This window comes from Scyliorhinus torazame, chromosome 6 (assembly GCF_047496885.1).
Source record: "Scyliorhinus torazame isolate Kashiwa2021f chromosome 6, sScyTor2.1, whole genome shotgun sequence".
Taxonomy (NCBI): Eukaryota; Metazoa; Chordata; class Chondrichthyes; order Carcharhiniformes; family Scyliorhinidae; genus Scyliorhinus; species Scyliorhinus torazame.
Genome location: NC_092712.1, coordinates 101,360,446 through 101,378,344, shown reverse-complemented (window position 1 = coordinate 101,378,344; position 17,899 = coordinate 101,360,446). Strand labels below are relative to the sequence as shown.

The 17,899-nt window shown below is 56.3% G+C and overlaps 1 protein-coding gene across 1 annotated transcript in view; it reads left to right on the top strand.

Moving 5' to 3' along the window:
- mrc1a (mannose receptor, C type 1a) overlaps positions 1-17,899 on the top strand; it is a 245,320-nt gene that overhangs the window by 184,338 nt on the left and 43,083 nt on the right. Inside the window, exon 22 of the mRNA XM_072508574.1 lies at positions 1,448-1,610. Coding sequence (XP_072364675.1) covers positions 1,448-1,610 — 163 coding nt within the window. The remainder of the gene's footprint in view (positions 1-1,447; positions 1,611-17,899) is intronic.

The window sequence follows — 17,899 nt, the reverse complement described above, 5'->3', positions numbered from 1 at the left end:
TTAGTTAACCAATCCTCTATCCGTACTAATACATTACCCGTAACGCCGTGCTTATCTTATGCAAAAGCCTTTTGTGCGGCACCTTGTTGATTGCCTTCTGAAAATCCAGGTACACCACATCCACCAGTTTCCCATTGTCCACCGCACTTAGAAGCTCCACTCGCTGGAGCTCCTCAGTGCAGGAAGAGATTGGGATGCCATTTAAAATCATGATCTCCGGACCCCCAACACAATCCAACCCTCGAACCCCCCCAAAGCCCCAACTCACCTATAAGGGGATCGTCGGGCACGCGTGCAGGGCTTCCCCTGGCCTGATATCTGCGTGGGAGAAATAGTAGCCTGGCACATTGGTACTGCTGGCCTGGCACCCTGGCAGTTCCCTAGCCAGCTGGCAGTGCTACCTGGGCACCTTGGCAGTGCCATGCTGGCAGTGCCAAGGTGCCCAGGTGGCACCAGCAGTGCCAGTGTGCCACCATGCCTAGAGGACAACCACCTGGAGGCCTACGGTCTCTTGGGAAACCATTCCAAGTGCTGTTCCAGCTGATTTCCATTTGTGGTAGATCAGGTGTGTGCATATTAAAGTGAGACTTGCTGTCTCGCTCGAATGTGCAGATTTGCAAAATATTTATCCTGCCCACAAGGGGCGTGTTCAGATTACGACGTCACGCAAGATCATATTAGATCTCGCGAGGCATGGTGAGCCAGATAGATCAGGAAGAGCGATCTCTCTGCACCTATTGGTGAAGCCATCTTTCAGGCTTAACGCGGACGGTAGATCGCGCCCAAATACTTAAAAAAAGGAAATGCAAAAGAATATGGAAAAAGTGCGGGAAAATGAGCCAATACAAATTGCTCTTCCAAAGAACTAGTGTAGGACTGATGGACCAAATGGCCTCCATTCATTGTTTTGAAAATTTGTAGAATTATCACAGAAATGCCTGAGATAATTTTATTTCTAACACTAAATCTTCAATTAGTTCATTATTCCATTTTAAAAAGTCTTGGTCACATCTCGGTAAATGAGCAGCAAGGTGGCACAGTGGTCAGCACTGCTGCCTCACTGTGATCTATACCCGGGTTCAATTCCGGCCTTGGGTGACTGTCTGTGTGAAGTTTGCACTTTCTCCCTGTGTCTGCGTAGGTTTCCTCTCACAGTCCAAAGGTGTGAGGTAAGGTGGATTGGCCATATTAACTTGCCCCTGAGTGTTGAAAGATGTGCAGATTAACTGGGTTACAAGGAATGGGCCTAGGTTGGTTGCTCTTTCGGAGGGTTGGTGCAGACTTGATGGGCCGAATGGCCTCATCGGCACTGTGGGGATTCGATAGGATTCTATGGATTATATGAATTATTTTTGTATGTTAAAAGGATTGGCTAAGGGAAATTATTGTTTGCTATAGTGCTGAACATCCGTATTCTCAAAATATTTCCATCTGCCCTCCTCTGCAGCATTTATTACCATGAGGCTGAATGGTTTTCCTGTGAATGTTTGGATTGGATTGAATGATATTAATAAAGAGAGTAAATATCTCTGGACTGAAGGAAGGGGAGTAAACTATACTAACTGGGCCAAAGGATTCCCCACCGGACAAAGGTACAGCTACGATGATCCAGTAAGTACCAACTACACCCAACATTCTCTCGGCAATGGATTAGCCTCTTTTCTTTTAATAATAAATTCTATTTGGCTTCATGAACACTCCAGCTTCTAATTGGATTCGTTTATTGTCACGTATACCGAGGTACAGCAAAAAGTATTTTTCTGCGTGCAGCTCAAACAGAACATTAGTACATGAAAATAAAGTAAAAAGAAAATACATAATAAGGCAACAGAAGATACACCATGTAAATACATATATACCGGCATCGGGTGAAGCACACAGGAGCGTAGTATTAATCAGGTCAATCCATAAGAGGGTCGTTTGGGAGTCTGGTAACAGCGGGAAAGAAGCTGTTTTTGAATTTGTTTGTGCGTGTTCTCAGACTTTTGTATCTCCTGCCCAATGGAAGAAGGTGGAAGAGTGAGTAAACCGTGTGGGAGGGGTCTTTGATTATACTGCCCGCTTTCCCAAGGCAGTGGGGGTTGTAGATAGAATAATGGGCAGCAGATGAGAATTAGGGCTACAGAAAGCAGCAGAAGACACCATTTATACCTTTAGGAAAAATGTTTAAAAACAGAATGTAAAGTATATTAAAATTATTAGCCAGTTAAATGTGTGAATTTCCTTGGAAAGCCGTTTAGGGTTGGATTGGGGAATATTGGACTGCCCACTAGTTGTCCCAGGATTATTTTATTTTATTCACTCATGGGATTTGGTTGTTGCTGGCTGCGCTGGCATTTATTGCCCATCCCTAAGGGCATTTGAGATTCAACCACATTGCTGTTGGTCTGGAGTCAAATGTAGGACATATTTCCTTCCCTAAAGGACATTAGTGAACTAGATGGGTTTTTACAACAATTGACAATGGCTTTATGGTCATTTTAATTACAGGTTTTTATTGAATTCAAATTCGGCATCCGCCATGGTGGGATTTGAACCTGGGTCCTTGGAGTATTATCCTGGGTCTCTGCGTTACTGGTCCAGCAACAATACCACTGTCTCCCATGGGTCAGATGGATGTTCACACATTAACACTGGAACTGGGGTGCTAGCCTCAAGAAATTGATCATTGGGAATGGCCAGAGTGTAATTAAGTGACATGGGGTCAGTGTGTCATCTTAAAAAAATGTAAACACAAAAAATTAAATTGTTTTTGCGAGGGTTATTTCTTTATTGCAACTACAATTGTTCGCATTGCAACTGATTGCAGGAGCAAAACTTAAAAAATATTACTGCCTGCTTCTCTGAACATTCAAGTCCTTTGGACACCTCATGGTGCAATTATGGGAATTACAACATATGAATTGGTTTATAAATTTAACCCCTTATAGAGCTATTCCAGACCGGCAGCATTTCATTGATAAGTACTGTCACACAGGTTTAAGCTAGCCTGATCTCACAGACACTTGTTTGGGTCTGAAGAACTGGTCCATATCTCCTTCTTCCAGATATCCATCTTTAATAAGTGTCAGCTAGATTATAAATAGTCCAACTATTATAAGGGTTGAGGTCTTTCTTCAATAATATATTTCTCCACTACAGAGTCTATGAAGTGGGGATCTTGGAACTGTATACAGAATACTATGCGAGGCGATACATTTATTTACTTATTTAAAAATGTATCACAGAACTAAATATGCAATGTAAATGTACTGTATGTGGCTAAGTACATCGCAATGTTAAAGATTATTAAAAGATGAAAAAAAGAATCTTAGTTCTGGTATAGAATCTAAAAGTTCAGCCTCTACACTGTCAGAGCAAAATATCTTACAATATCCCGAAAAATCCAAAGCAAAGCGTTACCTTAAATTTCCCGAGTATCAGGGCAGCACAGTGGTTAGCACTGCTGCCTCACAGCACCAAGGGCCCGGGTTCGATCCCGGCCCCGGGTCACTGGCCATGTGGAGTTTGCACAATCTCCCTGTGGCTGTGTGGGTCTCACCCCACAACCCAAAGATGTGCAGGGTCGGTGGATTGGCCATGCTAAATTGACCCTTAATTGGAAAACATAATTCCCGATTATGTAGCTGTCTCCTTGGCAAGATGTCTCTCCCCAATGAAGTTTGGAAGCACCTAACCTCTACCCTGAGAAGCATACAAGAAAGAAGCTTTCAATATTTCTGAATTTTCAATGGTGAGGTTTTTTTCCCAGAATGTTTCTAACCTGATAATGCTGAGCAAATGGCGCCGATTCTCCGCACCTCGGAGAATCCACACCGACGCGGGGCGTCATGGCGTGGTTGCGGCGATTCTCCGGCCCGGCGCGGGGCTCGGAGAATCACCCCCATAATCTTTATGTGAATGGATAATCATTCACAACTGTAAAGCAGTGAGCAAGCAGAGTTGTGTTCAATTATGGCTGTGGCATGTTTCCCCAAGCCCACACAGCTAAGTCTCTTTAATATTCACTCAGAAGATTAGTTACACACTCACACACTCAGGTTAGTTACACACACAATCAGAAGGTTAGTTACAGTCAGAAGATTAGTTACAAACACACAGTCAGAAGGTTAGTTACAAACACACACTCAGAAGGTTAGTTACACACACACATCCAGTCAGAAGGTTAGTTACACACACATCCAGTCAGAAGGTTAGTTACACACACACGTTCAGAAGGTTCATTACAAACACACAGTCAGAAGGTTAGTTACACACACATCCAGTCAGAAGGTAGGAACTGTGACTGCCAGGCGGTTTCGGCAGTCCAACACACCAAACTTTTAATTAGAGACGCTTATGTCACGGGCATGAAGTCAAGTATGTCCGCCAGCGACTATTGGAAGGGGGTGCGCTCGATCTCGCGGGGACTAGGCAACTCGCTAATTCATTAGAAGTGGCCTCCCGTAACCTGCAGTCCTACACCCCCGATCGCGCAGCACCCTCGTGGGCATCGTGGGCCCCACCAGCTGCCGACTCCAGCTCACCGCAAACCTGCGCCGCGTGGCAGCCAGCCAACTCTGGGGGGGCCCCCCCAAGTGTTATTTTTGTGGACAAAGCAAACACCCCAGGCAGCGCTGCCCGGTGCAGAGCGCGACCTGCAACGGGTGTTTGCCAGGCTCGGTCGGTCACCTGTTTCCAGGCCCGGCATCTCTACACACCCCACGTGCGACCCAGGGGCGCCGCCATCTTCCCCTCTGCAAGCCACGTGCGGCAGGTGGACGCCACCATCTTTGGTGCCGCCCGCAATGTGCGCCCCGTGAGCACTGCCATCTTCGGCGCCATTTTGGACCGTGCCTCAGGACCCCTGCTTGTCTGGCCGTTTGTCGCCTACTCCTACCTCCACCACCGCTGATCAGCCCGAGACCTCCCAGCATCTTCCGCAGCTCGCCTCCATCACCCTGGATCAGTCTCGGCCCCGTAACCTCGCGACCGCTACGACGACGGTGAAGATCAACAGGCACGGGACGACCTGCCTCTTTGACTCCGGGAGCACTGAGTGTTTCATCCACCCTGCTACGGTAAGGTGCTGTTCCCAGAAAATCTCCCTGGCCGCCGGATCCCATTCCGGTGAAATCTGGGGGTACTGTATCGCGACCCTCACCATCCAGGGCGTAGAGTTCAGCAACTTCAGGCTCTATGTCCTCCCCAACCTCTGCGCTGCCCTGTTGCTCGGCCTGGATTTTTAATGCCATCTCCAAAGCCTGACTTTGAAATTCGGCGGACCCCTGCCCCCCCTCACCGTCTGCGACCTCACGGCCCTTAAGGTCGATCCACCTTCACTGTTTGCGAACTTCACCCCGGATTGCAAACCCATCACCACTAGGAGCAGACGGTACAGCGCCCAGGACAGGACCTTCATCAGGTCGGAGGTCCAACGGCTTCTGCGGGATGGGATCATTGAGGTCAGCAACAGCCCCTGGAGAGCTCAAGTAGTGGTAGTGAAGACTGGGGAGAAGCACAGGATGGTCATTGACTACAGTCAGACCATCAATCGGTACACGCAGCTCGACGCGTACCCACTCCCACGCATATCTGACATGGTCAATCAGATTACGCAGTATCGAGTCTTTTCCACAGTAGACTTGAAATCTGCCTAACACCAGCTCCCCATCCGCCCGGAGGACCGCCAATACACTGCGTTCGAAGCAGATGGCCGCCTCTATTACTTACTTAGGCTTCCCTTCGGCTTCACCAATGGGGTCTCGGTCTTCCAGCGAGAGATGGACCGAATGGTTGACCAGTACGGGCTGCGGGCCACCTTCCCGTACCTAGATAACGTCATCAGCTGCGGCCACAATCAGCAGGACCATGAAGCAAACCTCCAAAAATTCCTCCATACCGCCAAACTCCTTAATCTCACCTACAATAAGGAGAAATGTGTTTTCCGCACCAACCGCTTAGCCATCCTTGGCTATGTAGTGGAAAATGGAGTCCTAGGACCCGACCCCGGCCGCATGCGCCCCCTCCTGGAACTCCTTCTCCCCCACTGCCCCAAGGCCCTGAAACGTTGCCTGGGGTTTTTCCTCATCTTACGCCCAGTGGATCCCTAACTATGCGGACAAGGCCTGCCCACTCATCACGTCCACAGTTTTTCTCCTGATGGCTGAGGCTCGCCAGGCCTTCAACCACATCAAGGCGGACATCGCCAAAGCCACGATGCACGCAGTCAACGAGACTCTCCCTTTTCAGGTGGAGAGCGATGCATCGGACGTAGCTCTGGCCGCCACCCTCAACCAGGCGGGCAGACCCGTGGCTTTCTTTTCTCGCACCCTCCATGCCTCTGAAATTCGGCACTCCTCTGTCGAGAAGGAGGCCCAAGCCATTGTGGAAGCTGTGCCACATTGGCTGCATTACCTGGCCGGCAGGAGACTCACTCTCCTCACTGACCAACGGTCGGTTGCTTTCATGTTTAATACACAGCGGGGCAAGATCAAAAATGACAAGATCTTGAGGTGGAGGATCGAGCTCTCCACCTATAATTATGAGATCTTGTATCGCCCGGGGAAGCTCAACGAGCCCCCTGATGCCCTATCCCGCGGTACATGTGCCAGCGCACAGGTGGACCGACTCCGGGCTCTCCACTATGGCCTCTGCCACCCGGGGGTCACCCGGTTCTTCCATTTTGTCAAGGCCCGCAACCTGCCCTACTCCATTGAGGAGGTCAGGACCATCACCAGAGACTGCCAGGTCTGTGCAGAGTGCAAGCCGCACTTCTACCGGCCAGGTAGAGTGCATCTGGTGAAGGCCTCCAGCCCCTTTGTACGCCTCAGCATGGACTTCAAAGGGCCCCTCCTCTCCACCTACCGCAACGTGTACTTCCTCAACGTTATTGATGAGTACTCCCGGTTCCCTTTCGCCATCCCGTGCCCCGACATGACTTCTGCCACGGTAATCAAATCCTTGCACAGCACCTTCACTCTGTTCGGTTTCCCCATCTATATCCACAACGATCGGGGATCCTCTTTCATGAGCGATGAGCTGCGTCAGTTCTTGCTCAGCAAGGCCATCGCCTTGAGCAGAACGACCGGCTACAACCCCCGGGGAAACAGACAGGTGGAGAGGGAGAACGGGACGGTCTGGAAGGCCGTCCTGCTGGCCCTGCGGTCTAAAAATCTCCTGGTCTCCCGCTGGCAGGAGCTCCACTCCAACCGGTCGCTCCTCTGCACCGCCACTAATCAGACCGCTCACGAATGTGTGTTTGCCTTCCCCAGGAAGTCCACCTCTGGGTTCTCGCTCCCAACCTGGCTGACAGTTCCTGGACTCGTCCTCCTCCGGAAGCATGTGCGGACCCATAAGTTGGACCCCTTGGTCGAGAAAGTCCACCTCCTCCATGCAAACCCGCAGTACGCCTACGTGGCACACCCCGACGGGCAACAGGACACAGTCTCCCTCCGGGACCTGGCACCCGCTGGGTCCCCACCCACGACCCCCGCCCTGACACCGCTCCCCCCCCCACATCACCACCAGGAGTGAGGCGATCGCGGCGGAGGGTCAAAGCCCCCGACAGACTTAATTTGTAATGTTTTTGTCTCCCCCGCCGGACTCCTTTTTTAACAGGGGGTGAATGTGGTAAACACCACTAGTGATATATGTATTACGGCACTGCCCATATATTACAGGTACAATGGTAAATCACTGCTTGCTGGTTCCGACCAGCAGGCGATGTATGAAAGTGTGTGCTCTCCTGCGCTGCTTCCATTCTGGTTCCAGCTACAGGAGGCACAACATCTTGGGCGGAATTCTCCGGAAACGGCGCGATGTCCGCCGACTGGCGCCCAAAACGGCGCCAATCAGATGGGCATCGCGCCACCCTAAAGGTGCGGAATGCTCTGCATCTTTGGGGGCCGAGCCCCAACATTGAGGGGCTAGGCCGACGCCGGAGGAATTTCCGCCCTGCCAGCTGGCGGAAACGGCCTTTGTTGCCCCGCCAGCTAGCGCGCAAATGACATCTCCGGGCGGCGCATGTGCGGGAGCGTCAGCGGCCGCTGACAGTTTCCCACACATGCGCAGTGGAGGGAGTCTCTTCCACCTCCGCCATGGTGGAGACCGTGGCGGAGGCGGAAGGGAAAGAGTGCCCCCAGGGCACAGGCACGCCCGCGGATCGGTGGGCCCCGATCGCGGGCCAGGCCACCGTGGGGGCACCCCCCGGGGGTCAGATCGCCCCGCGCCCCCCCCAGGACCCCGGAGTCCGCCCACGCCGCCTTGTCCCGCCAGTAAGGTAGGTGATTTAATTTACGCCGGCGGGACAGGCAATTTATCGGCGGGACTTCGGCCCATCCGGGCTGGAGAATCGAGCGGGGGGTCCGCCAACTGGCGCGGCGCGATTCCTGCCCCCGCCGAATATCCGGTGCCAGAGACTTCGGCAACCGGCGGGGGCGGGATTCATGCCAGCCCCCGCCGATTCTCCGACCCGGCGGGAGGTCGGAGAATGTCGCCCCTTGTTCAATAAAGTCTCGATTGTTTCACCTTTCCCGTCTCATGGTAATTGACGGTACATCAAAGGTTTGTTACAAACACACAGTCAGAAGATTAGTTACAAACACCCATTCAGGTTAGTTACACACACACAGTCAGGTTAGTTACATACAGTCAGAAGGTTAGTTACACACAGTAAGGAGATTAATTACAGTTGGAATGTTTTTTTACAAACACACACTCAGAAGGTTAGTTATACACATACAGTCAGAAAGTGAGTTACACACACACTCAGAAGATTAGTTACACAGTCAGAAAGTTAGTTACACATACACACACTCAGAAGGTGAGTTACACAAACGCACACTTAGAAAGTTAGTTACACACACAGACACTAAGAAGGTTAGTTACACACACACACTCAGAAGATTAGTTACACACACAGTCAGAAAGTTAGTTACACATACACACTCAGAAGGTGAGTTACACACACACACACTTAGAAAGTTAGTTACACATACAGACACTCAGAAGACACAGGGCTAAATTGCTGGCTTTGAAAGCAGACCAAGGCAGGCCAGCAGCACCAATTCCCGGTTCAATTCCCGTAACAGCCTCCCCAAACAGGCGCCGGAATGTGGCGACTAGGGGCATTTCACAGTAACTTCATTGAAGCCTACTTGTGACAATAAGCGATTTTCATTTCATTTCATTTCAAGGTGAGTTACATATACACACACTCAGAAAGTTAGTTACATATACACACACTCAGAAAGTTAGTTACATATACACACACTCAGAAAGTTAGTTACATATACACACACTCAGAAGGTTAGTTACACACACACAGGTTAGTTACACACACACACTCAGGTTAGTTACACACACACTCAGAAGGTTAGTTACACACACACACACATTTAGAAGGTTAGTTACATACACACACTTAGAAGGTTGCCGTCCTCTCCGGGTCCGCCCCGCAAGAAGATGTCAAACGGATCTTGCGGGGCTGCGGAAGAAAGGAGGTCCTCCTTCAGAGAGGACGTCCCAACGTCGGTGGGCACCGATCGCGGGCCACATCCCATTTGAGGCCCCCCCGGTGCAGGATCCCCCCCCCCCCCCCCCCCCCCGCAGGCTGCCCCCCCAGCGTTCCCGCGCTGTTCCCACTGGCAGCAACCAGGTGTGGACGGCGCCGGGGGGAACCCGCCGTTTTGGGCTGGCCGCTCGGCTCATCCGGGCCTAAGAATAGCAGGGGTGGCCGAGAATCTCCATTTTGGCTGTCTCGGGCGATTCTCCGGCCTACGCGGAACTCGACGGGGCCGTTCTCGCCACTTGCGAGAATCGCGGGAGGGCGTCGGACCGGCGTTGCGGGAAAATCTGGCGACCCAGGCGATTCTCCCAACCAGCGCGGGAGCGGAGAATCGCGCCCAGGATGTTAGTTACACACGCACTCACACTCATTAGGTTAGTTACACACAAACACACATATAAAAGCAGCACATAAATGTGTATTACTCTACGTGATTTCCAGAATAGTCACATCCAGAAGGTATATCATTCATAGCAGAGTTCAGTTTAGATGGAGCGCTGGTTGGAGAAAGTAACACATAAATCCTTGAAATGAAAGACCAGGGGCGAAATTCTCCGTTATCGGCGGAAAGTCCGCCGATCGGCGCAAAAAACGGCGCAAATCCGACTTGCGTCACATCGGAAAAATGGGTCGAAAGTCTCCGGCCCGAAATGGGCTAGCAGCGACGTAACGGGATCCGCGCTTGCGCAGTGGTTCACGCCGTGCAGCGTCATACGCGCCGCACGGCGTGACGGCTCATAAGGCCGCGCTGCTCCCCCCCACCTGACCGGAACACCCGACCGCAACACCCGACTGGATGGCTGGCCGCCGCTCAGCCCCGAGGTTCGAGTCACGCGATGTGGAGGCGCTCCTGGACGCGGTGGAGCAGAGAAGGGACGCCCTGTACCCCAGACACGGCCGCAGAGTTGCCCCACGCCACAGCCGGCGTCTGTGGAGGGAAGTGGCAGAGGCCGTCGCCGCTGCGGCCCTGACACCACGGACAGGCACCCAGTGCCACAAGAAGGTGAACGACCTTGTCAGAGCAGGCAGGGTGAGCCTCCCCATATCCCCCCTCCCCCATATCCCCCCTCCCCCATATCCCCCCTCCCCCATATCCCCCTCCCCCATATACCCCCCTCTCCCATATCCCCCCTCCCCCATATCCTCCCTTCCCCCATATCCCCCCTCCCCCTATCCCGCCTCCCCCATATCCCCCCTCCCCCATATCCCCCCTTCCCCATATCCCCCCTCCCCTATCCCCCTCCCCATATCCCCCCTCCCCCATATCCCCCCTCCCCATATCCCCCCTCCCCATATCCTCCCCTCCCCCATATCCCCCATATCCCCCCTCCCCCATATCCCCCCTCCCCCAGATCCAGCTCCCATATACCCCCTCCCCATATCCCCTACCCCATATCCACCCTCCCCATATCCCCTCTCCCCCATATCCCCCTCCCCCATATCCCCATATCCCCCCTCCCCCATATCCCCCCTCCCCCATATCCCCCCTCCCCCATATCCCCCCTCCTCCATATCCCCCAGTGAAACCAGCCATAACCTTAACCTCTGCAATGCACGCGCAACCGATGGCGTGCATTCATATACCCCATATCCCCCCTCCCCATATCCCCCCTCCCCATATCCCCCCTCCCCCATATCCCCCCTCCCCCATATCCCCCCTCCCCCATATCCCCCTCCCCCATATCCCCCCTCCCCCATATCCCCCCTTCCCCATATCCCCCCTCCCCCATATCCCCCTCCCCATATCCCCCCTCCCCATATCCCCCCCTCCCCCATATCCCCCATATCCCCCCTCCCCCATATCCCCCCTCCCCCATACCCCCCTCCCCATATACCCCCTCCCCCATATCCCCCCCTCCCCCATATTCCCCCCTCCCCCATATCCGCCCTCCACATATCCCCTCTCCCCCATATCCCCCCTCCCCCATATCCCCATATCCCCCCTCCCCCATATCCCCCATATCCCCCATATCCCCCCTCCCCCATATCCCCCCTCCCCCATATCCCCCAGTGAAACCAGCCATAACCTTAACCTCTGCAATGCACGCGCAACCGATGGCGTGCATTCATATACCTGCCTAACAGTGTTGCCTTTTACCCCTGCCACCCCCCCCCCCCCACAGGATAAGCGTGCACACAACAATAGGGAGCATGTGAGGACTGGAGGAGGCCCCGCTGATGAGAGGCCACTGACCGAACACGAGGAAAGTGCCCTGGAACTGGCTGGCGGACCTGACGACCGGGAGGTTCCTGATGCAGAGGTCGGGGGCGTAGTAGCAAGTGAGCCACCGACAGCCCGTCACCATATCCCCCCTCCCCTATATCCCCCTCCCCCATATCACCTGATCACTGCCTGATGTCTAACCATGCATGCTTCATTGTGTATCGCAGGACCAAACATCCAGGCACCCATCCTCGCAGATGCAGACCGCCCGCAGGATGCCCCTCGGAGGCCACGGGAGACGGAGAGACACGAACCCTCCAGCATGCGACGCCCGCAGGATGCCCCTCGGAGGCCACGGGAGACGGAGAGACCCGGACCCTCCAGCATGCGACGCCCGCAGGATGCCCCTCGCACACCACGGGAGACGGAGAGACCCGCACCCGCCAGCATGTAAACGCCCGCAGGATGCCCCTCGCACACCACGGGAGACGGAGAGACCCGCACCCTCCAGCATGCGACGCACGCAGGATGCCCCTTGGAGGCCACGGGAGACGGAGAGACCTGGAGCAACAGGGAAACGACACCCCCGTCACGTGCGGGAGCGACCACCCAGCGACGAGGGGGGCAGCCACAGGCCCCCGTCACATCCGAGCCAGGACACGACTACCCAGGACACCACTACCCAGGACACCACTACCCAGGACACCACTACCCGGGTCAGCACTGCCCAGGACACCCCTACCCGGGACAGCACTACCCAGGAAGACGAAATACCGGACAGTGACTCAGAGTGGATGGGTGGAGACGAACCCCCACCCCAAAGTGCCATGGACTCAGAGTGGGACGAAGAGCATGACACAACGCCACTGCTGTCACCAACACCCTCCACCATCGCAGAAACACTCACCTCGGTTGGGCACTTCAGTGATGAGGCGTCTGGTACACTCACTGGTGCGCACAACACAGCCGTCCCGGTACAGCAGGTGGAGGTAGGAGCAGCAGAGGGGCCGGGCGGTCGGAGGGCAGCCCAGCCCAAGCGAACATCTGCCGCCCAGATGGATCCTGGGTTACTTCAGTTACCACACCCACACATAGATCCGATGCAACCACCGACCCGGAGACGAGCGAAGAGGGTGACGGGCGGCTTGCGGCGGCTGCAGTCGCAGGTGGAGGAGTCCACCCGCGTCCAGGAGCTGGGAGTGGTGCCGGTCATGCGTGCCACCCAAGCTGACACCGCACGGGTGGCGTCCGCGGTGGAGGCAATGGGTGCGACGATGTCAGACATGGGGAACGGTTTGCGAGGCCTGGGGCTTTCCGTGCAGGCGGCGTCTGTGGCCCAGGAAATGGCTGCCCTCTCACAGGAGGCCATGAACCAGCGCCAGCGGCAGATGGCAGAGGTGCTCAACGCCATAGCCCAGTCTCTGCAGGCCATGGCCCAGTCTCAGCAGGCCATGTCCCAGTCTCAGCAGGCCATGGCCCAGTCTCTGCAGGCCATCGCTGAGGGCATCGGCGCCAGTGGCCATGTGCGAGCCGGCGTTGCACTGTCACAGACAGGGATGGCCAACTCCCTGAGCTCCATGGCTGCAAAAGACACGCGTCCACCCGCAACTGTGTGAGCCCGGCCCGTTGTGCCGCAGGTGGATCGGCAATGGGGGGTGGTGGTGTGCATGCGGGTGGGGTGGGTGGGGTGGGTGGGGTTGGGGAGGGGGGTGAGGGTGCTGGGTGGGTGGATGGGTGGGGAGTGTGGGTGGTCGGCTGTTGCCATGGTGTGCGGTCTGTGGCCATACTACCCGATTCCCACGCCCATCTAGTCAGTGAAGCGGGCGGCTATCAGTCTGTCCTGTGCCCGCTGGGCCAGCCGGTAACGGTGGACAGCCACCCGCCTGTGTCTACCCCGTCTGCCCTGACCATTACCCCCATCCCCCTCATCTGGGGAGGACTGCGCCTCTTCCTGCTGCTCCTCCACTCCGTCCTCCTCTGCCTGCGGCACATCGCCCCTCTGCTGGGCTATTTTGTGCAGGACGCAGCACACCACAATGATGCGGCCGACCCTATCTGACCGATACTGGAGGGCGCCCCCAGAGAGGTCCAGGCACCTGAAACGCATCTTCAGCACACCAAAGCACCTCTCTATCACTCCCCTTGTCGCTACATGGGCATCATTGTAGCGGTTCTCCGCCTCATTGCGTGGCCTCCGTATAGGCGTCATCAGCCACGATCGCAATGGGTATCCCCTGTCGCCCAGCAACCAGCCCCTCAGCCGGGGATGGCGTCCCTCGTACATGGCGGGGATGGATGACCGCGACAACACGTATGAGTCGTGTACACTGCCTGGGTAACGGGCGCAGACGTGCAGGATCATCATGCGGTGGTCGCAGACCACCTGTATGTTCATCGAATAGGTTCCCTTCCTATTGGTGAACACGGCCCTGTTATCTGCAGGTGGCCGCACGGCGACCTGCATCCCATCGATCGCGCCCTGGACCATGGGGAACCCGGCCGCGGCAGAGAAGCCCACGGCCCGGGCATCTTGGCTGGCCCGGTCCACGGGGAAGCGGATGTAGCGGTGCGCCATGGCATATAGGGCATCTGTCACTGCCCGGATGCACCGATGTCTGCGATATGCCGGACAGGTCCCCACTCGGTGCCTGGAATGACCCCGTTGCATAAAAGTTCAGGGCCACCGTAACCTTGACGTACACGGGGAGAGGGTGTCCCCCGCCAATGCCACGCGGTGACAGGTGTGCCAGCAGGTGGCAGATGTGTGGCACGGTTTCCCGCCTCATCCGGAGTCTCCTACTGCATTCCCGGTCCGCCGGGACACACGGGGCGCCCTCGGGTGCCTCCGTTGCCGTGGGGCCGCGATGTCCTCCTCCCCCTCCTCGTCCTGTCGGTCAGGTGTCCCTCCAGCCTGGGCGGATGCCGCCTGTCCCTCTGCGACAGCCTGCGCCACCTCTCTGGCACGCTCCTCCTCCTCATCCAGGGCAACATGGACATGAGCGGCTGCCGCCACGGCGGCCAACATCGCTGGGTGATCGGAAAACATGACGACCTGGTGGGGGGGGGAGGGGAACGACGACATGTCATCATTGCCCATATCCCCGCCTCCCCCCAGCCAGGTGGCATGGACCGCATGGGTCCAACTGTTGGAGGCTGGCACCTGGCCAGGTGGACCAACACACTTGCCCTCGCATCCCCCTCCCCGGCACGGACCCCCCATCCCCCTCCCCGGCACGGACCCCCCCCCAACCTCCACCCCGGCACGGACCCCCCATCCCCCTCCCCGGCACGGACCCCCCCCCCAACCTCCAGCCCGGCACGGACCCCCCCCAACCTCCACCCCGGCACGGACCCCCCCCCCAACCTCCACCCCAGCACGGACCCCCCATCCCCCTCCCCGGCACGGAACCCCCCCAACCTCCACCCTGGCACGGATCCCCCATCCCCCTCCCCGGCACGGACCCCCCCCCAACCTCCACCCCGGCACGGACCCCCCATCCCCCTCCCCGGCACGGACCCCCCCCCAACCTCCAGCCCGGCACGGACCCCCCCCAACCTCCACCCCGGCACGGACCCCCCCCCCAACCTCCACCCCAGCACGGACCCCCCATCCCCCTCCCCGGCACGGAACCCCCCCAACCTCCACCCTGGCACGGATCCCCCATCCCCCTCCCCGGCACGGACCCCCCCCCAACCTCCACCCCGGCACGGACCCCCCATCCCCCTCCCCGGCACGGACCCCCCCCCCAACCTCCACCCTGGCACGGACCCCCCCCAACCTCCACCCCGGCACGGACCCCCCATCCCCCTCCCCAGCACGGACCCCCCCTCCAACCTCCACCCCGGCACGGACCCCCCATCCCCCTCCCCGGCACGGACCCCCTCCCGGCACTCCCCCGGAGCCCAGCCTACTCTAACCACCCCCCCCCCACCGCCGCACACACACACACACAACCCGAGACACACCTCTCCTCACGCATTCAGACTGCGGCCATGCCATCGCCTGCCCAGAGCCAACCCCCCAGGCCGTCACTCACCTCCACGCTGGTCGGCGTGAACCTGGAGCACCGGGTCACGCCGATGAAAAGGAGGTTTAATTTACGTCGACGTGAACGGTCAACACGTCGACGGGACTTCGGCCCATCCGGAAGGGAGAATATCGGCAGGCCGAAAATCGGCTGCCTTGCGCAGACCCGTGACATTCTCCAACGGCAGCGGCGACATTAACGCTCCGCCGACTTTTCTCCCTTCGGAGTCTTCGGCAACCGGCGGAGGCGGGATTCACGGCGGCCAACGGCCATTCTCCGACCCTCTGGGGGGTCGGAGAATGACGCCCCGGGTAGCATGATAGGATTTCTGTGCTTAAACCTCCTGGCAGGCAATGATTAGAGTGTTTTTGTAGAATCCGCTAAAGTAGCATGCATTGACCAAACAGGTAGAAAACAAAGGTTAGCTTTATTTACGATAAAAAGATCTCCTCTCCCGGAATCCTCTCCCTTCACAATCTGCACCAGGTCAGGTTTTTATACTAGTGATCTAATCCCCTGTTAAGGGGAAATGCTGACCCCGTTACCGGGGAACTTCGTATTCAGTGGAGGTCACAAGGAATCTTATTGTCCTGATGCAGTGACCTCCACGAGGATTATAGCACTTTTAACATTTGAGACACGGAGATCAGCAGGTGCTTGGTCAGTTGGAGGTTGTTCGATTAGTTGGTAATTCAGTAGATTGGGGAATTTTCAGTTTTAGGAATATAGAGATTTCAAATTGGCCACTTATGTCATGTGACCTTCTTTCTCCACAATGATTTCAGAAGGGGTGTTTAACTAAAGTCTGGGACTGGCTTTGATTTCAGGACTGATAATGTCCCAGATATTGGCCTTTGAAAGAGTTACCGTCCATGTTGAGATTCTTGGGCCGAGATGCCACTGTCTGGGTAGACTCCCTGACTCCACTAGATGGGTAACCTCTCAAGTTGCAAATGATTTCCAGTTCCCCCTCAAAATAGTCCCCTTTTGAAATGGGCCTGGACAGTCCCAGGTGTGAAATATGTCTTTTAACATATCTGCAGAAATAACAAATTTCAATCTGTTTAAATTGTCCTAATAATTGGGTGCGAGATACGATGATGAAAGGAGGATTCTTCTGCCCCTATAACCCGTTGGGAGCTTCCAGAATAAAAGGGCGATCCTGTGTTCATATAATTTTCAGCAGACATCCTGGGCGAAATTCTCCCCCAACGGCGGGATGTCCGCCGACTGGCGCCAAAGACGGCGCCAATCAGACGGGCATTGCGCCGGCCCAAAGGTGCGGAATGCTCCGCATCTTTGGCGGCCTAGCCCCAACATTGAGGGGCTAGGCCGACACCGGAGGGATTTCCGCCCCGCCAGTTGGCGGAAATGGCGTTTGTTGCCCCGCCAGCTGGCGCGGAAATGCGGCGCATGCGCGGGAGCGTCAGCGGCCGCTGTCAGTTTCCCAGCGCATGCGCGGGAGCATCAGCGGCCGCTGTCAGTTTCCCGCGCATGCGCAGTGGGGAGAGTCTCTTCCGCCTCCGCCATGGTGGAGGCCGTGGCGGAGGCGGAAGGGAAAGAGTGCCCCCACGGCACAGGCCCGCCCGCGGATCGGTGGGCCCCGATCGTGGGCCAGGCCACCGTGGGGGCACACCCCGGGGTCAGATCGCCCAGCGCCCCCCCCAGGACCCCGGAGCCCGCCCACGCCGCCTGGTCCCGCCGGTAAATACCAGGTTTGATTTACGCCGGCGGGACAGGCAATTTCTGGGCTTGACTTTGCATCCGGGCCGGAGAATTGAACGGGGGGTCCCGCCAACCGGCGCGGCCCGATTCCCGCCCCCGCCCAATCTCCGGTACCGGAGACTTCGGCGGGGGCGGGGGCGGGATTCACGGCGGCCAACGGCCATTCTCCGACCCGGCGGGGGGGGTCGGAGAATGACACCCCCTGTTGGGTTCAGTATAGCAAAGCTAAAATAGAGTCTTGTGGTGATGTGCATCACTGTAAATACATGTAAGCTAGCCAGACACTAGAGGGAGCACCAGAAACATCACACACACACACACACACTCAACCAATAGATAAGTTAGATAGGAGGCAACCAATGGACATTCCTAGACGACTACGACGCGGACGAACCTTTCACCTTGAGAGGCTACCCCAGTACCAAATCCGAACCG